Genomic DNA, 22,517 nt, shown 5'->3' with positions numbered 1-22,517 from the left:
GTTCTTTCACATAACTTGGCTGACCTCATCATGTTTCTTGAATTAAAGTAACATTACTTAAAGGAGCAAAAAGCTGTACATTCATATAGGACTCCTATGATTACACTGTTGTTCTATAATAATAAAAAACACAAATGTATATACCAGCAGCAGAGTCTTGATCTTAGGCTGTGATGTTTAAATCTAGTAACTTTTCTTTTAGATGGAGACACTGTTTTTTTCCTGTGCTTGATCGGTTTATTGCTGCTAGAAATGAGGCAATCCTCTTCTGAAGCTCCAGCTGTTCCCAGTCTTTGTTGCTCTTTTGAAAAGTCCTGTTAGCAGAGGAAATGTGTTGAAGTTCTACTTCTGTCGTGGTGAAAGTATGTGTTCTGTAAGGGTGTATGGAGAACAAAATGGGAGGTTTCTGGAGGAATAATAATTCTGTTAGAAACCATAAATGTTCAGGAGATGGGCTTTCATTGTAGAGCTACTCTTTCTTTGATGTGGTGAATGTCTGTTTGGTATGCAGTGAGTATATTGCTTAAAAAAAATAGATGCTGCTGGTTTGTTTTAATCCTCTTACTGTAAACCCTCAAATTAAGATATGGTCCACATTTTCACTCTGTGTAATCTGAGTCTGATTTGAGAAAATTGGTGTTAACCAACCCCCTCACCATACTGGAAATAAAAGTGCCAAGACATGAGAAAAGATAATTGAGGACAAACTTAAGTACAGCCAAAAAAACTTCACTGCTGCTTTTGGCTGTTAGGTCTGTATGCGAGCATTTTTGTTTGCTCTGTCCAGGAATACCAAGTCCTGGGACCTGCCAAGTCGTATGGGCTGGAGTGTTGCAACGTGTGCTATGAGTTACACTTCTAGGGCAAATACATCCTTCTGCATCTTGTACGTTAGAAGTGCATTTAATTTGTGTTTCTTCTAGCTTCTATTTTAGGTAAAACAGGCGGATTTTTATTTTTTGTCTTTTTCCTTCTGAATGCTTGATCTTTCAGTCTTCAGTGCATTTTTTAAAGGCTGTAGGCGAACAAAACTTGCAACTGAGTGGGAGACTGAAGTAGTCACTTATTCTTATTTCTCTGTCTTCTCCAGGACTATACTGTCTCCTTGGAGCAGCCAGCATTAACTGTGTGTATTTTCTCTTTCTAACATGGTGTCTCAGTGATCTGGTTTACTTCATACCGCACTGCATGGATTTAAAACGCCAAGATTATTCTGATAGCTCTGATGCAAGTTGGAACACAGGAAGTTCCATCTCAACATGAGGAAAAACTTCTTTACTGTGAGGGTGACCGCACACTGCAGCAGGCTGCCCAGAGATTGTGGAGTGTCCTCTTCTGGAGACTTTCAAAACCCACCTGGATATGTCCTTGTGCAACCTGCCCTAGGTCAATGTACTTTGGCAGGGGGATTGGACTAGATGATCTCTAGAAGTCCCTTCCAACCCCCACCGTTTTGTGATTCTCTGATAGTTATGGCAGCTGATCTGAGAGCGTTGACCTTTCAGCATGCAGCAGTGAGCTTCTGGAAGTAGTAGCTGCAGCAATGCCTCACTTGCAGCATAGTCTGAGAAGAGTGAATTACAGCAATAATAGTCTTTAAAAAAAGTCTTTCCAAGCATGGTTATCTGTTTAATCTCAAACCTATTCTGAATTGACAGAGGCTTAATACATAACATTTTTTTACAAGCTGAAATCGATGCAGATTTTTAAGTTAATGAATTTCATACCTTCTAAAAGTATACGACTGCCTGTAAATCTTTGTCATTGATATACTGTGGAAGTTCAGTAAGATAAAAGGCAAGATTTTTGTACAGCTTGAAATTTCTATTGTAAGAAAATAAGAGTCTCTGAAGTCATGGCATTGTCCTCTTTGTAATGCAGAAACCTTGAAAGTGAACAGAACTTGATGAAAGATCATTCTTCAGAAGAACTTCATATATGGATCTTGATTGAAGCTTTAACTTAGTGTTACATGCACGTACTGGGCCCCATGCTCTTTAACATCTTTATTGATGATCTGGACGAGGACATTGAGTCCATCCAGTAAATTTGCTGACGACACCAAGCTGGGGGCAGGAGTTGATCTGCTGGAGGGTAGAGAGGCTCTGCAGAGGGACCTCGACAGGCTGGACAGATGGGCAGAGTCCAACGGCATGAGATTTAACACATCCAAGTGCCGGGTTCTGCACATTGGCCACAACAACCCCATGCAGAGCTACAAGCTGGGGTCAGAGTGGCTGGAGAGCAGTCAGACTGAGAGGGACCTGGGGGTGCTGGTTGACGGTAGACTGAACATGAGCCTGCAGTGTGCCCAGGCAGCTAAGAGGGCCAATGGCATCCTGGCCTGCATCAGGAACAGTGTGGCCAGCAGGAGCAGGGAGGTCATTCTGCCCCTGTACACTGCACTGGTTAGGCCGCACCTCGAGTACTGTGTCCAGTTCTGGGCCCCTCAGTTTAGGAAGGATGTTGACTTGCTGGAACGAGTCCAGAGAAGAGCAACAAAGTTGGTGAGGGGTTTGGAACATAAGCCCTACGAGGAGAGGCTGAGGGAGCTGGGGTTGCTTAGCCTGGAGAAGAGGAGACTGAGGGGTGACCTTATTACTCTCTACAACTACCTGAAGGGAGGTTGTAGACAGACGGATGTTGGTCTCTTCTCCCAGGCAGCCAGTACCAGAACAAGAGGACACAGTCTCAGGCTGCACCAGGGGAGGTTCAGGCTAGATGTTAGGAAAAAGTTCTATACAGAAAGAGTGATTGCCCATTGGAATGGGCTGCCTGGGGAGGTGGTGGAGTCGCCATCACTGGAGGTTTTCAGGAGAAGACTTGATGGGGTGCTTGGTGCCGTGGGTTAGTTGTTTGGGTGGTGTTTGATTGGTTGATGGGTTGGACGCGATGATCTTGAAGGTCTCTTCCAACCTGGTTTATTCTATGTATTCTATGTCATAGATGTTTCAAAATAGAATTTACAAATTATGAAGAGTATATGGGGTAGATGAGTAAAATTACACATCACTTGTCAAAATACTCCTTAGGCTGGTACCTCTTCTCAATGAATTATGTGTGTGAAGTAGAATACTTCTATAGCATTCTGTGAACTAAATAAGAGCACTGTGAAGTATTGTAAAAATGGCAGTGTGGAGAAGGAGAAAATTAAAAGCAGTGAACACTGTTCCCTAGAAGAGTGGAGAGCTCACTGTTTTGTGTGAGTAGGATTGTGCATTGTCATTCTGCAGTTCAGCACGATGGTTTATGCTGCCATCATGAGGAAATTTTATTGTGAATAGCTACTTTAACGCTGTGGTAATTGTTGTTCGTTTATACAACTCTAAACTAAGACTGTTAAAGCTCCTTCAAAATTCCTTGAGTATGCTTACAGAATTACTAGCATATTTTTTATAATTAGATTTTCTTTTATAATAACATGTCTTCCAAGCACAAGCATTTGGAAACAAAGGTCAAGTGTGAAAGGTGTCCAGGTTTCAGTGCTTTTGATGATCTTTTTTTTTTAGGAACAGATTAAAGCCTAGTTTTCTGGCATTTTGAGTTAAACACAAGATATGTTCTGTAGTCTTGTAGATCTTTATTATGCTCGTTTTAGCATGCAATGCAGAAGAAAATCTCTTCTAGACTAACACATCATTTATGATGTGAAGTTTATAACATATGCTTAGGCTCAACAAACACTTGGAAGCTTCTGTAATGGAATTGCAGTGCTTTTCTCTATGGTAGCTGGCAGAATGAATCTGTTGGAGCACAAGTAAACTGGGAATGGCTTTGACATTTTAGGTTGTTAATTCAGGAATAAATCAGAATTTGAAATATCTTGTATGGTCTTAAAGGGTAGTAGTTTCACACAGTCTCTGGTATTTCAGCTGTAATCTTTATAGCACCAAACGGGTCATACATAAGCGGAAATGTTTTCTTGGTCTAGAGGAATGCATTGAAGGTTTTTGTGTCTTCAAATACTTCTAGAGCTATTATAATTGTAATTTAACTTCTTACAGAATCACATTTTCTGTTCCAAAAGCTGTTCACGCAGCTTCACGGAGCTCTGAAGTATTTCTCTGTGCCAAAAAGACCTTCAGTATATTGATACTTCCTTTGTTCCTTTTGATTTTATATGACATACCTAAACTGGAAAACAGGTCTGAGAATTGTCACAGGCATTGTTTCCTTCTCTTTAAAGGACATCAGTAACACAGATCCCATAGTTTAAAATTCCAATCTTTTAATTTATTACAGTAGCCCTTCAGAGGTTTGAAAATAGTATCTCATTTTGTGCTTAATATTTCCTTTTTGGTCATTAGTGTAAAGATTCACCAGTCTCCCCTTCCTTTTTTTCAGGAGAGAAAACTGTTTAGGTATAACAGATGGAACTAAGTTTGAGATATTTAGCTTATTGATACAAATCCTGTGGGAAAAGATGTTGGTCCTGTTCTATGGGATTTCATGTAATATATTTATCAAGTACTTCACACAACTTAAAATTAGCCTCTAAAGAATTGTGTACTTGGTAATGAGACAGTTCTGATTTTTGAAAAGTGCTAAAAATATGAAGCCAAAAGAGAACTTGAGACAGATTGAGAAGAAACACTTCCATTAAGAGTGGTCTCTGTCTTGTACAAAAAAATTCTGGTTTGTGAATGCCTGAGTATGTTATGGATTGTTCCTAGAAAGTCTCAGGGACAGAAGCGGCAGCTGAAGTATTGGGAAAGTCATGAGGAGTATTTGGAAATGGGAGTAGGGAGGGGGAAGAAAAAAAAAGTCACCAGGATGGTGAAGTTATGATAGGGATAATCTGGGAAGAGAAATTGTTGCTTAAATAGCCAAAAGAATTCGATAGTTTAAAAAACATTACTTAGCATCTGTGTTGATTAAACATTTTTATAGGCAAAAATCCTCTTTGGAACCAGGGGCTGTAAGAACTGATTTTGCTGTTAGCTCAGTGTGGGGAAGGCATTTGTTGTCAATTCTGAAAATCTATTGGAAGGATGGGATTTTGTTAATTCCATGTTATGTTGCAGGAAGAAATTTATCCCCTCCTGCACCACAGAGTTTGTGGGAAAGAACAATGTGGGAACTGGTGTCAGGTTATGAAAGTAATTACTATTTGTGTAAAGCAGAAGAGTGAAAGTTTGTCAGCACTGTGCAGTTGAACTGCACCAGCTTCTTTCTGATGTTGCTCTGAACCTTGTATGTGCTTGTTTCTGGTTTTAATGTACCCTTAGGAAGTACTGTCTGGGACATATTTGCTGGTGTAACATTATGTAAATATTGTCTAAAGGCAAAAAGAAGTTACTGGTGACTAATTAATAGTTTGATTTCAGATTAGTATTTTTTAGTAAGTAGAGCTCATTGTTATTTTTAAAACTTAATGAGCACCTGCACTGAAACATCAAGTAAGTAAAAAAACCCCAAACAGCAAAACAAATGTTAGGATGGATTGTCACTTATCTGCTAGCTCTCATGTCCTGTTAGGTTTTTATGGAGGTACTTTCACAGCATTTACTCCCAGAACCACTTTTTTGCATGTATTTTCATATCTCATTTATAAGGTAAATAAGGAGTAATGGGAATATTTCCAAACTTTGAAGTTTTTGATCCTGTGGTGATACATAAAGCACAAGCTAGGAAAAAGTTTAATTTCTCACATGTATTTTTGGTGAACTGGAAAGGAAACAGGCAGCTTACAAGTTTGCAGATTTTTATTTTAATTTTCAAGTTGTATCCCATAATGAAAAGCAAATGATACTTCTACCTTTTATTGTTGGCATTGCCGTTTCAGTCGAGCTAATATATAGCTACAAAGATGAAATTCTTCAGGTTTTGTGTCTTGTGTTCTACATTGCTTTTGTGAGCACAGCCATAATAGAAATAGAGGTAACAGTATCACAGGAGCTGCTTCAATGGTGAGAGTAAAGTCATAGCAGCTTCACGATAAATAACACCCTCCTTCAGTCCCCTTCTCCCAAATAGGGAAGGAATTTCAGTTGTGTAGTTGCCAATGATGGTACTTTCACAAAGCCTTCTCAATGTCTGTACTGTAGTAAAATTAATATAATATATGTTGAAGTACAGAAGATGTAACTGGCAGAGAATGTGTTGAGTCTCCCAAAGACTGTGAGTTGCCCTATATATAATTTTAAATGAACAAATTTGTAGAGAAAATATGGCAAACACTTACCTTGCAACTAGATTTATTGGAAGAGCTTTTAGGCAAAGCTAGTGGAAACAGTGTGACCTTCTTAAATTAGCATAACATGTTAGATAATTGTTTTAACACAGTGCATAGTTGGGACAAAGTGTAGTTACCAAGAGCCCTTGCAGTGAGTATCCCAATTAGTTTGTTTGCTTGGGACTTTCTAATGGAGACAATTCAAGCTTATTGAAGTGATTAGACTAGAAGCTGTTTTGTGATGGGCAGTAATTTGAAGGCAGCTTTGAAATAAAGTACCTATCAAGGGTCTTCAAATAAAATTAATATCTCACAAAAAATCTGAAGAGTTTTAAAACTCATTCCTCTGAGAAGAAATTGACAGATTTAATCCACCTGTCCTCAAAGTGCACCAACTTGATAAGAACTTCCATTGAAGTCACACTTACAATAACGGTTTCTGAGGAGGGATATTTTCTTGAAAGATAATATTTAATTTGGCCTCATGTAACAGGATGATTAACTTGTTCTGGATTAGAGGAAACCCAGAAGGTGATTGTCTGTAAACATAATTATGCAAAGCTGCTGTCATCTCAGCCACAGAAGTTATATGGCCAAGGACTAATGTTGAGAGCTAATTAAAACAATGCAGCTTTATTAGAATCTAATTTTCCTGCTTTTAGGAATTATCAGGGGTACAATATAATTGCTTGGTATTTAGATTTATTACCTTTACCTTGAAATGTGAAAGAATGATGACAATTAATTGATGTGGTCATGTTAGGGCATCTTGAGTGCTTTTAACATCAGTGTAACATCAACTAGCTTTAAAGGTGCAAAGTAACATCAGTTTCATAAAAACAGTTAATTATAGCTTGTTTCTCCCAAGCCAGTCTGAAGCACTGAAACTGATTTGGAGAGATTTTAGTCCTTTTTCTATGTGCGGGTGACCTGATGGGAGGAAATGATGGCAATGAGGTAGGCGGTATTCCGCTCTAAGATTCTTCCCTCCCCTTTCTTTCTTTCCCTAGGCAGAAAGAGAGGAGTGAAGGCGTTAATGATTTTTTTCAGCAAGTGAAGAGAGGGCAAGCCTGGTCCTTTTTAATGGCTGTGCTTCACTTTTGAATGCTTATGAATGCTTCAGGCATAATCATGAGAATGGTTAATGACTGACTGAAGCTGATGGTCTGTAAACAGTGCAGTGAAAAAATATTATCTTAGGTATGTATCAGTGTTCAGTCCTTGCAAAGATTGTAATGTTGCATTTTTTGCCGTGCTTCATGTACAAAATGCCTGAGTTAATTCCAGGATTTTGTACTGGTCTCTTGTACTAACCCTTTTGAACTTTCCATCCTGTAACATTAAATATATAGTGTTTATTTAGCACTGTGTTTTTGAGAGCTTGGTTTTGATTAGAATATCTGTCTGAAAGTTTTGAGCACTGTTATCTTAAATGATTAGGGCAGTCCTGGCACAAACTGTTAACACTGACTTTCAGTACATGAAAGATCATGAGAAGAGTAGGATTGTTTCTTGGTCATTGTGGATTTTGCCTTCACATTGATGATTAATTCTTAGCAAAGAGGATAAATATTTGCATTATTTCAAAAGTGATTAAACAGATTTTATTAACAAAAAATGAAGAATGGAAATATTTGTAGTGCCTTTTAAAGCAATGAAATTGCTCCAGCAATTAAAAGCCCAGTTGCAAATGAAATCATGCCTTAACTTGGAAAATATGTCTCTCTCATAATGGTAAGTCATAGCTGGTTTTGTCCAGCTTTGTCTCTGTATAATTTGCATTTATATCCTTGTTATTCTTAGAAGGGGGAGAGCTCTTGTAAAGCACCTGAGGTTAGTCAGGTGTTGTAAACATAAATTGTTTCATAGGCTTCAGAAGATTACTCAAAATATAATTAGTGACTTTTATTTGGGGGTGTAAGTCAGAGTATATTTCAAGGAATGTCCTGTGTGTCTGCTCTGTTCTGCATAGAAATTCATCCCATACCTCTGAAGAGCATGTGGCTCCTGCTACCTTGCACACTGCCATTCCTAGTACTTTTAGGTATTTCATTTTCTTGTGTTCCCAGTAAATCTCATTGTTCTTTTAAAATTCTGTGCAGTCTGTTCAGTTCTTAATAGTGTGGCTGACAATGTCTGTGGTGTATGGTATCATTTAATGGTTGAGTTTAATTTCTTCCATTTCAAAATAGTGCATGATAATGGAAGTTACAGGAACGTAATAGAATGTAAAGGATTCCTTAGCATTTTTTTTCCTGAGGTAAAAGTACCAAAGAATATGCCAAAGTCAAATAAAATTCTTACACCAATTAAGAATGAAGAGTTTAAAGAGCTGACTGTTTCAAAAAACTAGGGTGGAGTACTTGCATTTCAGAGAGTTACTTCAGTTGTCAGTGCCAAATTGTCATTTAGTGGCACGTGAATTGACCTAGCAAATGAAAAAATTTTATTATGCAAATTAAATTTCCTAAGTGCAGCAAACAAATACAAGTATAATAAAAAGTGCCATCTGCCTCATTAAGTAAATTAAGTATTTCTTCAGGGAGGCTGCGATGACATAAACTTGATTAAAAGTGTGCATACAAAGTTTCTGTCTTTTAACTAAAATCGCTCACCCTGCTTTTAGTAGGCCAAATGTGCCTGTGGGGACAAAGTGGCAGGATGCAGTAGATGTAACCCAAGAACTGATGCACAATGCATGTGTTTTTTTCTTCTGTTTAATGCTCAAATTACGATGCATTAAGACAATAGTTGTAAACAAACAATTAGTCTTGAAGTGATCTAAGTACAGAGGTCTCAAAATCTTTTGTGTAGTTTGAGGAACTAATTTGTTACCTTTGCTGTGTCCTGTGTAGTTTTTTGTCATCCTCGTAATGACCTTCAACTGGTTTTAATATGCTGGAGTTGATACTAAAAATATTTTATCAAAAATATTTCAGATTACTTGCAACAGTGGTATTAACTGAATGCAAGCCAGCTCTGCTTTAGAAGCCTTAATTAGGAAAGCTTATTTTGGAAGTGATTTCATTTATCACTCTGACCTCAGGAGTTTGTAAACCCTACAGTTTCTTTTTACTCTTGTGTATTCCAATTGCCAACTTTAAAGTGAAATGACAATGTTTCATTTACCTCTAGCTGTAATACCTGATAAGTGATTTGCACAATCTACCAGGCATCGTAGTTACAGTTTATTTGCCACTAACAATTTTGAATAGGTTAGCCTTATCTGTAAGAATTTATCAGAGCTGTTAACTTAAAATGTCTGAGTTAAAAAGGATGCCATAGGACAGCCCTCTGATGCAGTATACTTTGACTTCTCCTGAAGATCAAAAATAGACTCAGCCTTCCTTGTTTGCAGTCCTGTGAGATGTACATTATATACTCTGGAGCTTCTTCAAGGGTCATCAAGCTGAAGATTGGATGTCATTAAATAGGCATCTATGTAGTTTGTGTTAATGAGTTGTGTGTGTTGAAGAGAGAAACTCGCTGTGTACCTGTACTGCAAGTAAATGAAGATTTATTTGAGTAACACTAGGGAGGAACCTGCCTTATAAATTTGAAGTAATTTCTAAAATTTCTCAAAATTCCAGCATTCTGGCTTCTACATAATGACTGTTCTTATTAAATCACTTCAGTCCAATTTACATGCATCCATACTCTGTGAAATAATGGATTTCCTATTTGAGTTTAGCAAAAGTTTGTGTCTTTAAAGATTATTTGGCTGACAAAATTTCTTCTTATTCAATCATTTTGGTTGGGTTCAGTTCAATATTTTTGTGTCACTTGGCAGTAATACTTATCTCTAGCCAGTATAATTAATTTAAAGTAACTTAATCCCATTTCAGGCTCTATTTTAATTTTTTTTATGTAAGAAGATTGTGACTTCATGAAGAATTTAGTGGTTTAGAAGAGTTATGTCAGATTTAAGAATATGGAATTACTTCATGCGGCGAGAGAATGTAATCTAAGTCTCTGGTTTTCTTGGAACTGAAGTGTGGAATACCTGCTAATTCCACAGCATGCAAGATTTATACTCTTGTGTTTATAAATGCTGCAAGCAGAAAATGGAACAATTGCTCCCAGATGCTCTTTGAAGATAGTACCTGGTACAGGCCTCAAAAATCTGTGCTCTGTAGAAACATTTTGAAAAATCATGTATAAATAGGTCAGGTTGGTGAATTTCTCTTCATGTCGAAGTAGGTGGGATTGTGGTTTGGTTTGGGTTTATTTAGGATTTTGATTTTATTTCTTTTGGCCATGAGAATTCCAATGATGTTGCTGGTGTGGGATCACAGCCTTGCAGCTCTGATCGTGCTGGATTTCAGCTATTCTCCACCAGAGGGTTAGGCTTGACCTGAGCATGTTGCAGGTGGCAGCCCTGATGATTTGTGCAGGCTGTAAAACTGTGAGGAATTGGTGTTTACTCCTTTAGTCACCTACTTTGAAAGCCAGTGAGGCCATCACCAGGCCAGCCAGACTCCAGTCCTGAAATGCTGTGTCACTGCTGCAGCCTGTGCTGTGGTCTGTGCAACCTCTTGCCTTCCAGCAGCCGTCGCTCTCTTCCAGGCTATTGGCAGATGAAGTTGCTGGCAATGCCCGTGTGACCTGGTGATATCATTACTTTGTTTCCTGGGTAAAGGTCATGGGGATAAGGCAGAGTAAACCTGGCTGTGGAAGGTAACATTGCCTGCTGGCAGGGAGGATGAGATCATCCTCTGCAAGTGTACCTGGGTTAGAATCCAGAGTGGTGCAGTATGGAGTGTCTCTGTGCAAAGGGGCAGCGTAACTCCCACTTCTGTACCACTGACTGCCCATAGTGATCGAGTCATCTTGTAAGTTAGTTTCTAGTTGCTTGTGGCTAATTGTTTCAGCTGGAGCTATAGTTAAAGGAGAAGGCAAAGTTGTGAGGAGGGTACTTTCCCCCTCCTGTCTGTGTCATTTTCATTGGCTTTGTGCCTGTGAGGTTTCATGACTTGCAGTTGGCCAATTTACAGCCTAGGTGTTCCTCTTCTGCCCCCAAAGACATCCTGACATTTTATTGTTGACAATTTATTCTTACCCATTCTGCAAATTGTCATAAACTAATTTAGGCAGCTGTAGGGCAGAATGACCTGGTTGAGAATATGGTACCTGGTTACATAGCAACTTCGTAGTGACTGTGAGTTTGTAGGCAGGCAGATTTACTGCACTAGTTCAGCAGGACAGGGCTACTTCAGTGACAAGATGCCAACTGTGGTCAAATGCTCATGAATCATTTGAGAACCTTTGGCCACAATAAAGAATTGTTGAGCTTTTGCTTTAACGCTTGCAGGAAAGAAACGTGTATTGGTTATCTGACATCTAGATCAAGATTGCAGTTTATTAATCTCAAGGTTGGTACATGCTTTATTCCCATGTTTGATATTGTGCAGTATTGGTGAGAGCCATTGAGAATTTGTGGCTGACTGTTGAAACATCTGGTGGTAAAAGTTACCTGAGATACAAAGTAAGTGAAATAGCCATGTCAAATACAATCTGGCCATTTTGAATCCATGTTCCCTAAGCAGCTATTTTTGGTCTGTAAGCTTTAGGTTTTTGCTCTCAGTTGATTAGCTGCCTATCCTGCCCTCTATGTTCAGAATAAAATGTTGAAAATGAGTTCTGTGTCTTATGTGAAAATCTCTGAATGTGCTATGTGTGAAGAGTGGCAAAGCTGTGGTGTAGAACAGTTTTGCAGAGGTGGTGGTCATGTCACTGCTGCTGACGTCTCTGTGTTAACTTCTGTGTCTCTGAAGAGAAGTATGGAATGAAACAGAATTGTTTGCTTTCATATGTGGCATCTTGAGATTAAACCTGTGGATGCAGAAATGTGTCTGTGCCTAAAAAAAAATCTGCTGCTATATATTGCAGTTGCTTTCCTTCTCCACTTCTTGAAGGACAACTCTTTAATGGGACTAAATTCCTCAAATTTCAGGTGTTTTATACTCCAAGGCCCTCATTATTCCTCCTTTATGGGCTTTCATCAGTCCTCCCAGCCTGCATGGTCACAGTGAAGAGTGCATCAGTGTTTTTTCTTACCTTTCTGAAGAATTTCACATAATATGCAATTTGCTTCAAAGGAACCTTTTTGCAGCTTGAGTATTGCAGTGGCAGCTAGAAGCCAGGTTCTGTGTAACTGTTACTTGTTTTCATAGCTGGAAAATGAGTTCTGGGAATTCTTTTTTCACTCATTGAAGTGTATGCAAGTAAAAAAATAAGCATTGTGCCACTGAGAGGCTTCCCTAAAGTGACAGAAAGATTGACATAGTATAGCTAGGGCTTATGTTTCTGTGCTCTTGTTTGCATCCCAAAGAGGACAGGATAGCTGTGTTCAGTGGTGACCACTAGGCTCCACCTCTATTCAAAACCAGGTTGGATGAGGCCTTGAGTAACACGATCTAGTTGAGAGGCATCCCTGCCCATGACTGGTTGGTTGCAGTAGGTGATCTTTGAGGTTCCTCCCAACTTGGGCCATTCTGTCATTGTGTCAGAACTGAGAACGCAGCCATCTTCATGTGCTACCTATTTTCTTTCAGAAGTTGCTTATTTTATTTTTCATTAGATAGCCTATCTGAAAACAGCAACTAACCTGCTTATTCTGTACCTGCTTGTGTGACAAAGATTGCTTCAGTTTTCTTCAGAAACTAGGCTGAAAAAAATGCCAACATCATTCAGTTGTTTGACCAGCAAGTTTAGGAGTGCCGGAGAGATGATTTGTTACTGTTGAACCTCCTAATGTGCCTCAGAAAAGAGCAAAAGTCATCCTATGGCAGCTAGGTCGTGTCACATTCTTACACAGATACTTTCTTACAAGTTCTGATGGTGTTTTCAAGTTTTCTTTCCTTCCTGTACTTTTCTGTTATCACTTCTGGGTTTGTTTTTGGTTTTCCCTATGTAATTATCCAATTAGACTTTAATTCTAGATGAGTTTTAACTTTTCAGTAATAATGTTCTTCAGTTTTAAATTTGCCATGATTCTTCAATTTTGTTGAATATTTCCCTATTACTGAGTTTTGTACAGAAAGGAAAAAACCCTTTTAATGATGTCCTCTAAGCATTGCTCATTATATTGAATATCTTTGTAGTATTTTCATTGTAAGTTACACTGTTATCTTCAAACCCCATGTAATGGCTTTTCCTACACTTTCTGTAATCTTTTCCCCCTTCTATTTTAGTATCTAATATATTTCTTAACAGGCAGGGAAAAGATCAAATACTTCATATGGGAGTAAATTACTGATTTATGGTATTGATGTTACAATAATTTCTGCATGACACATTGTTCTATTTTTATGAATATGGAACATTTATATGCATTTTGAGATATGCCTCCTTTCAATTCTAGATCTGATGAAGGTTTTTTTTTGGATTCCAGTAATGAGGGTAGTTTCTATATCTTCTTCAGTCTGCCTTTTTAGTTTAAATGAATCTTCCATTAGTTTACTGAGGATGATTTGAAATACCCGAAAGTATTGGTGAGTTTGCTCTTCTCCAGCCTTCCAGCCTGTCCTTGCATTCTGAAATGCGGTCACACCTCAGTTAAGTAGCATATGCTTTTCAAGTAGTGGCATTAAATGCTGTAGCAGTAACAGGTCAGTTACTTCAGTAGTAAGGTCACTGTAAATCCTGGAACACACAGTATCTGTACTTCAAACTTACTTTCTTTGTTTAATTTTGTTCCAGCAAAGTGGCTATGCCAAACAATACCAATGTGGTTATTTTAAAGTAAGTTTGTTGGCACTAAACCAGGGAAGTAAAATTCAAACAAACATGACTACAGTTGGAATTAAACCCACTTGTCTGTTGCTGGAGGTGGTGTTTGGCAGGTAGGTCTGGGTCCCAGAAGTAGTGCTGTATTGTAATCAAGCCCTACCTGTGGAAGGAAATAAAAAGGGCACTTGGTAAATGTTGGGTATCATTGTGTGGAGGCTTTTTTCTTTAGTCTTTACCAGACATTTTCTTCCCCTTTCTCTCTGTTATGTCACACTTTCCCTTCCTGTTTCCAAGTCATTGAACCGGTATGGTGCCTGCCAGTGAAGGGTTCTGCTTCTGTCATCATCTAACATTCAGTTATTGCCTGCCTGGTGTCATCTTGCTTAATTAGCTCCATCTTTAAATGCTTTGTAATGCTATCCACCTGTTTTAAAACTGCGTAGTTTCCACCATGTTTTAATATTTAAGTAGCTTTTCTATTTAAATTGGTATTTTGGAGCAGTAAGGCTTCTGTTGTGTTTGAGCTAGGAGCAGGACACAAAAGGAAAGCTCTATTCTGAAAATTCCCATACATCTTTTTCCTTCCAATGCTACAGCTGTTTTATCACTTCATAAATCTTTAATCAGAGGATTTCAATACTTAATTACAAACAGACAAGCCACCAAAAAACCCAACCCAAACCAAAAAAACCAAAACCACACACAATCCCCCCCACAACCAATAATAATAATAATTAAAAAAAAAAAAACACAAAGAAAAAAAAACACCCAAACAACTTCATCTCACATCATTCCTTTGCTGTCAGCCAGTGTTTTCCTTATGTGGATAAGCTAGGCATTAAGGGACTAAGTGATTTTTTTGCAGAATGGCATGGTGAGCCACTGGCAGCCTCTGAGACTCCTGGTTTATAAGCCTCTAATCTGCTGACTTAACATTAACATTCTTTTCAGCTGGCAAATCAAATGGAAACACCCTAAATCCTGGTTGGGACTAAGATGAATTACTCCAAGATGAGAATTGCTGCATAATTGTGTTAATGCTGTGATTGTCAGTGTCTAGGAGGCACCAAATGAAAACTTGAGTAAATACAGGGGTAAAAATGGAAGTACCTTAGGGATGAGCACAGAAGATGACTCATGGGGTACAACCACAGCAGTGTAGTACAGTGACTTACATGGTCTTCAGCTGTGGCAAAAGGGGTGAAACCTGACCATACTTACCCTAACTTCCCTGGTTAGGCAGCAGGGAAAGGTGGCCTGGTTGAGTTGCCTTTGGCTCTCATATGCACACAACTTTTTTTGCTGTTACCTGTATGGTTTCTGAGAGTTGTGGGGTTTGGAATTAACGTTCCGTACTAGACATGAGAGAACTTATGCTTCAGAAAGGTGCTTTTTTCAAGCTTTTTGTAAAAATTCAGCTGATATCACAAGATCGTTTGTACTGGAATTGCATTTTGAAGCTTTTTCTTTATAGCCAGGAGAGGTATAAAAACTTCTGCAAAATGATGTGTCCAGAAGGTTATTTGTTTTTCAGGCACAACAGTTGGATGAGTAACTAAAAAAAACACTTCCCTGAGCAAACTATGCTCTGTTTACATTATCTTGGCATTTTTGTAGGACTTCAGAAATTGGTGCTGGATGCAGCGACCTATGGTATCTGCATGTTACCCTGTGTGCAAATGTACATTGCATTTATTGTGTAAAATGACCTGTGATTGTAGCTGGTGTAGCAATCAGTTACTTGGCTGAGGTCTGTATATGACAGTGTGCAGAGCTCATTAATAATTATTCCCAATCTTTGGAGGACCAAACCCTTATTCTGTAGCCTGTGATTGTTTAGGGCTTTCATCTTCAGTTAAAATGTTGTTGTGTTTCACAAATAAACCACTCTTTTTTTTTTTTTATGCCTTAAAAAGTAGGCAGTGTAAACCTAACCATTTCACTGAGTTCAGGTTTAGTTTTCAATTTAAGGTAGAAGAACAAGCTCCCATTCTTTCAAGTCAGACTTTAAAAGGTTTTGTACCATTTTTCTCATGACTGAGATGTTGGTTATAAACTTGTGATAAACCAAGTGACACTTACTCAGTCTTTAACAAAACTGTGAAACAAAACAAAATAGTAAGAGTAAATGATGTATGATGGGGTAGAGCTATCCAACATTTTAATATCTATGCTAGCTGTGCTGGGAAATAATGAAATAATATTTGAATGTGGTTTAGTTACTATTTTGCTTAAACTAAGCAGGTCTTCATGTAAGGGCAGTGTAGATCTTCTGTACTATTAAGAGTAATGTAGGTAGGTAATCATTTAAGTCTATTTGACATTAGTCATGCCACTGGGTTATATTGTGGCTATGTAATACTTCCTGCTTTCCAGTTGAGGAAGGCATGCCCAAATGAACTTTCACTTAACTTATCCTTGTACTGCATATCAAAAGAAACCTCTTGCTTTTGATATTTCTTTGATTAAAGCTATAGTAAAGTAATGCAAGAATGCACACACATGATTTTATTTCTGTATTCAGTGGCTTAAATAATGTAGTTTAAGATTCCATCTCCTCTCCTTCCCTCTTGCTTTCCCATAGTTGAGAGTGTAGAGCGACAGGATTCTTTTGTAGCAGGGGAAAACTCCATGTGATTTTTCATACTACTATATGCAGTGCAATCTGCTGTTGCTTATAAAACAATAGTATGCACTGTATGTTTAGCTGAAAATTGTTAAAGATTTCTTTATCACTAAGTTCAAGGTCAGGGCTCTCGTCATTTTGAAGGAAATGGTGTTTCACCTGCAGTCTGGATCTTCATTAGCTGATAGGAGGGATTTGCAGCATTGGCAATAAGTTGTGCTGCTGGCTGGCTGGCTGCCAAAGCAGGCTGCTGTCTAAGGCAGCAGGTCTCTGCCTTTCACCAGCTGAAAGGCACCGTGCTAGCAAGAAGAATGCGCTGCAGGATTTTGTGTCGAGTCAAAACCCATGGGCTGCCCTTGCTTTACTGAAACACTTGCATGTTTATGATTCTCTACTATGTGATGTCATGAGGGTGTTGTCTTTTAGGAATTTTACTACTGAGGAAGCAGTCTGAAATGCAGGCAGAATCTTCAAGACCTTCAAATATGCACTTGGTTTCTTTTTAGTTAGCTTTGAACCGACCTACAGATGGATGCAGACATAGCTGTTGTTTTGGTAAGGAATTAACATATGGAATATAGAGGTGATTTAAGTGGATACAATACCTGAAGGCAATGTCGAGTCAGTCTGGATTTCCAAACTCTGTTTCTCTGCCGGGATATCCATTCTACCAGGTGTCATGCAGGTATAGCGTGTTTTAAGTTCTATCTTTTAATGCACTTGCTTATAGAACTGTAGCATGATGCTTCTATGAACAGATTATTTTTTGTTGTTTCCATTTCTTTGTTCTCTGAAAAAAATCTGAAATTGAAGAATTAGCTGAAAGACATAAAATACAGTTTTAGAATGCTTACTGCCTGACTTTATAATTAGATTTGTGTTTATTTAAAGCAATTAGGTTTTATTTCTAAATGTACTAAATATTTTGAGTTTTTCTAAGTGGCAAAATGAAGTTGTAACCTTGGAGATTTATTTCTTTTCTTTCAGTGAATTATGTATTGAGATATATCAGTCATTTATTAGGAACCAAATATCTACAGTGTTGAGAAATGTAAATTGTACAGATTTCTAGAAACATAAATAGTTTCAGATCTTTCCATGCAGAATTGCATAAGGTAAACAGCCAGAAGTACTTAATCTCATTGTACTTTTAAGGCAATTCTCAGACAAAATGTGCACGTGTGGAAAGGTGATAAATGCTAGTGCTGTGGTAAAGCTTCTTGTTGTTTTCTGTCTTTGACTCAACAGTCCTGTTTCACTAAAAATCCTTCCTTCTGAGAGTGCTGTATAACATTTTTCTAGTGAATGGGCTGGATTCTAACCACTAAATTACTGTTCCTGCTGTGGCAGACTGTAATATTGCATAATAATTAGAGGGAAGGTGTTACAATACTTCTTTGGCTGAAAGATCTCAGGTTTCTGGCACACCTTAATAAAGGAATGTAATCTCTGTTTATTCTGTCTAAATCTGAAGTCCTTGCCTTTCCTGCTGCAACAACAGCAGAGGGAGGGGAAAATCAGAGTTGGAGCAGGAGTTTTGTGCTATTACTCATCTGTCTGTAACACATTTGAAGAGCAGAATAAGAGGATAAATTCATTACTAACATGTTCAGAGAAGGAACATGACAAATAATCTTCATCAACTGCATCAGTACACAGTTGCATTGGGTTAGTTTTGTAAGGCTGCAGTCATAGTTGTTGTGAATGGAAACAGAAGTGGTTCTTCATAGTGTTCAGTTTCTGTGTGTTTCTTGAAATAAATTCTTGGCATGTTGGCATGTTTGGCTGGCAAAGGTACCAGTGAAGTTTTACTGAAACCAGAATTAGCCATTTAGAGGTCAATCACAATGATTGTTCATGTTTGTTGTCCTTTGGCCTAACTCGGAGTATGCTGAAATATAGTAGCTTTTCTCCTTTTTTTTTTTTTGTTTGTTTGTTTGTTGGTAATAGGCATGAAAAAGCTGGAAATTAAAGATGATGGAAGTTCAGTAAAAGACAGCTGGTGTAAAATCATTCATGTTAGGTGATTAGTCAAATGCACACTTTTTTCCTCCTACTCCTTGAGATCAAGATGACCAGAGCCTGTCTCTCAAGTCCTTGGTTTTCACAGTGACCTTCTGAACAGAATGAAGGTCTTGTGAGTGAGTTCTAAGTCATAGAATTCTAGAGTGGGTTGGGTTGGAAGGGACCTTAAAAGGTCATTAAGTCCAACCCTCCTCCTGTGAGCAGGGACAAGTCTTTGTGTTGTGAAGTGACTGATGTTCCTGAACTTCTGGATTCCTGTTGTTTAACTGCATTTATTTGTTATAAAGTTCTTTCCTCTCTGTTTCCTATATGTTTTAAAACAGTTATTCTGCATGTCAGTGGAATCCAGTGATTTTCACATATAATAATTAGTTTCTGTGATAGTTAAATTCTGTATTGTGTATGTAGAATGGGGTGGACTGACTTCCATCCCTCACTGTCATTTTGACTTTGCTACTCTGGTTTTGTTCTGATACTTACAAAGTTAAATCCTTCATGTTGTGTACAACCACTGATAACTTGGCAGCCCCAACTGTGTCAAATCAGTATTTCTGCAGTCGTTATATTGCTCATCCTCAAGTGCAGAGTTTTCTTTTGGAATGGTAACATAGGTCTGTTTCTGTCTGGGGAGTAATCCAGTTTACAGAGACAGGACTAAATTAGGACTTTCATTCCACTCTAGTAGTCATATTCTGATTGGTGAACATTTTCCAGTGGAATAAATAGGCAGTGAAACTGCTGTTGATCATAATTGATTTATGATCTTTATGGAGAGGGGAGGGCACAGGTACATTATGCTAAGTTGGTATGTTGGCAGAGACATAATCTAATATGGCTTGCAGCTGGGATGGCATGGAAGCCTTGAACAGAGTTCTGGAAAAGCTCTGTCTTCAGGAAACTTTGCCTTCTGTGTAAATGCATTTTCTAGAGATTAGAATGATCTTTGGAGTTGGTGTTTGCAATGGATTGTGTTTTGTGTTATGCATGAGGAGTAATAGTTTTGGTATGATATTTGTGGAAATGTGGTCTGAAGTATTGATGATGGCCTGTTCTGGAGGAGGGTGCAACCAGCATTTTGTTCATTTATGGTTTTCTGGAGATTGTTGGAGTCATTGTATTTTGGCCATCCCCAAGATAAATTATCTGTGAAATGAGGTCACTCAGGGTGGTATGGTCTTTCAGTTGGCTGTGAATTACGGAATTGCAAAATCAAGAGTTCACCTTGATGACTGTTTTGCACCATATTGTAACTCATTTTGGTATCTATGCAATGCATAATTGGAATTTCTTGGGAATGTTTCCATATTTGGACAAAATTTACAGATTAGTAGAGTTTGTTGGAATTAATAATAAATTTCTTGTTCCTTTTATGGCACAACATATGAAATCTGATCTAGATATTAGTTGTAGGAAATACTCCATGTGATTTATCATGTTGAGTTTTTTTACAGATTGGTCATTTCATATAGAATTTAAAAGAAAAGATTGCTATCTGTGATTCCTGTACTTTTAGATAAGTAGCAGCAAATACAGAATTAGTATTGATAGTTGAGCTTTGAATGGTAACCAAAGGAGGCAAGTAAATCTGCCATCTTACAGCAGGAATTAACCAGGTAAGTTGCATTTTTTCACCTGCTTAATGTTGTAATGTTAGTTTTATATCTCATAGTGTAGAAGGAAGTCTGTTCAGAAGTCTTTGAAAATATGGTTCTAATGGTTTGATTTTCATAAGCTTAATCAGTAGAGATTAAGAACAAAGCTTTCTCTGGCAGAGCTTGCGAAGGCTGTGCTCATGTCTTTTTCCCAGTTACACCAGTATGGCAAGAGACCTTTTCTGTAAGAATATTTGTTACTTCTCACTGCTTTAGGCTCCTGGAGGAGAAGATGGTAGCCTTTATGAGTTTTTCTGTGTCAATGAGGAGAGGAAGGGATCTAGTATCCCAGCCATGTTTGACAAGAGGAGCCAGAGCTTTCAGCTCCACTGGGATAGGGGTCAAGACATGGATGTTCTGCATAGTTAAGTGAGCTTGCAATTTTCAGTAGTTACATTCAAAGTAGCAGAGCAACTTTTAGCGTTTACCAGGGCTATCGTAATTCTTTGGTGTAACCTTCTGCAGCCCCTTGTAATACTGGAATATCATCTTCTAGGGAGATTGTTGGAAACCACATTCACAACAAAAGGCTGTGCTGCAGTTCAGATCAAGATTTCCTTGGAATTGCATTTTCTGGGTTTTTTTTTTTGTTTGCTAAAAACAAAGAAAATGAAGAAGAAAGAAAGGTATCTGGTGAGAGAGAGGGAAAACTTGTAATTGTGGGTTTTTGATGAGTTAATTGCATCTGCAACTGATTCCAAATGCAGTAATGCAGATCCCATCCAGTCATAGCAATATCCTAAGCTATTTGAAACTAAGCAACAAACTGCCAGTGCTTAATTATGGAAAGGGAGATCTTGCGGTATTAAACTGCTTCTCTTCTTTAGAGCAGGGAACCACTGCCCTCTTCAAATGTTGGGCTTTCATTAGCATCCATGTTTTAAATTAAAAACAAACAAACAAGCCAAAAAAAACCACCCACCCAAACAACTAACAACCCTCTGTATTTTAGATAGAGGAATAAATCTTTATCACTTCTGTGTTGTAGAGTGAGTGTAAGGAGTCAGTGGGTGCTTTTAAACAAAAAATTGCTGGGTTTTCTTTGTAGCATAATCTGACAAGTTTAGTTAAATTAAGATCTTTGAGAAATAATTAAGTGAGGCAAATAGCAATCAAGAATAACAAAAAATAGGTTAAAATGTTTACTTGTTTGGTAGCAATAACCAAAGTCCTGGCTAACTGTTGAGTATTTCTGTTGTGATTGCTCAGCTGCATGGGTGTATATAAAAAGGATTTACAGTTGAGCAAAATTTCCTGTATTTTATGTTCGTTATTGGTTCAGACCCATTCCTTTTCCTATGCAGGGACAAGAGGAGGAGAAAGGGAGGACAGAATATTTGGTAAAATGAACAAAATCTATGCAAGAACATGGTGTGCTAAATTTTAGGTGGCCTAAGAAGCTGTTTCCTCATAGAACTAGATTTTTTATATATGCCTACAATGAAATGTATCTTTCATACTAGGAGAGAGAGGTCAGTCTCTGATTTTTAGATGGATAAACTAGGAAGAACTAGTGAAGAAAGCTGATGCTGCAGTCGCTAGGTATATCATTCATGTCTAAAAAGGAATACATGAAATTTGGATTTAAGTAGGAGAGGGGAACAGTCAAAATCTAAGGGCAGTTTTATATTGCTTATCCTCTGCGGTATTTAAACTGTGGGCAGGCTATTTTTATATTGAAATGTTTTAAACATTATATAATTGCTTTACAGGCAAATGTTAAGACAACTTTTAAGCAAAAAAAAACACCCCACCACCTTTTTTTTTTTTTCCAAGAGGCCTCATTATTAGAATGTCAGCAGTTATTTGGGCTTGACGGAACAAACAACGCATTAAAAAGCTTCACATAATAAAAAGTAACTCATTAAGCAAGATCAAACTTGAAAAAAGAGTTTTGCTTGGAGGGAATAAATCTTAAGTACAGGCTGCTCTCTGAGAAGACAAAATGGTAGGAAAACTGTTAAAAGATGAGGTAGGTTGCAACGTCACCGTCTCCAAATTTTGTCCAGAAGATGCCAGGACAAAATCATGAGTGGGAGATGTTGATTAAGGGGTGGGCTAGTGTTGCATTTCCTGCCTGACTTTCCCCGGTTAGTTCCTTGGAAAAGTGGAGCTGGTTATGAAGACTTCTCTTATAAAATGCTCCTGATGTGGGAAGTCTCTTCTCTCTAACATACTCTCACTTCATCTCCATCCTCTCCTTTTTCCTCCCTCTACTTGATTCAGTTTTCCTGTTTTCAAATCTCCCCTCTTTTGTCATATCCAAACTGGAACTGAAAAGCTTCAGCTTTCTGCCAGTGACTAGCTG

The 22,517-nt window shown here is 38.1% G+C and overlaps 1 protein-coding gene across 7 annotated transcripts in view; it reads left to right on the top strand.

Moving 5' to 3' along the window:
* The window catches only part of PLEKHA7 (pleckstrin homology domain containing A7), a 134,900-nt gene that overhangs the window by 28,622 nt on the left and 83,761 nt on the right, over positions 1-22,517 (top strand). For 2 of the 7 annotated variants that reach the window (XM_054171544.1, XM_054171543.1), the window contains exon 1: positions 16,893-17,217. The exons of the other annotated variants lie outside the window; for them this stretch is intronic. In XM_054171544.1, coding sequence (XP_054027519.1) covers positions 17,147-17,217 — 71 coding nt within the window. In that variant the 5' untranslated portion in view covers positions 16,893-17,146. Of the gene's footprint in view, positions 1-16,892; positions 17,218-22,517 lie in introns of those variants that run through there. 7 annotated transcript variants of the gene reach the window in all.

Source organism: Dryobates pubescens, chromosome 22, assembly GCF_014839835.1.
Source record: "Dryobates pubescens isolate bDryPub1 chromosome 22, bDryPub1.pri, whole genome shotgun sequence".
In the NCBI taxonomy this organism is placed as follows: domain Eukaryota; kingdom Metazoa; phylum Chordata; class Aves; order Piciformes; family Picidae; genus Dryobates; species Dryobates pubescens.
Note: the sequence above shows the minus strand (reverse complement) of the source record. Positions and strands in the feature narration are given on the sequence as shown.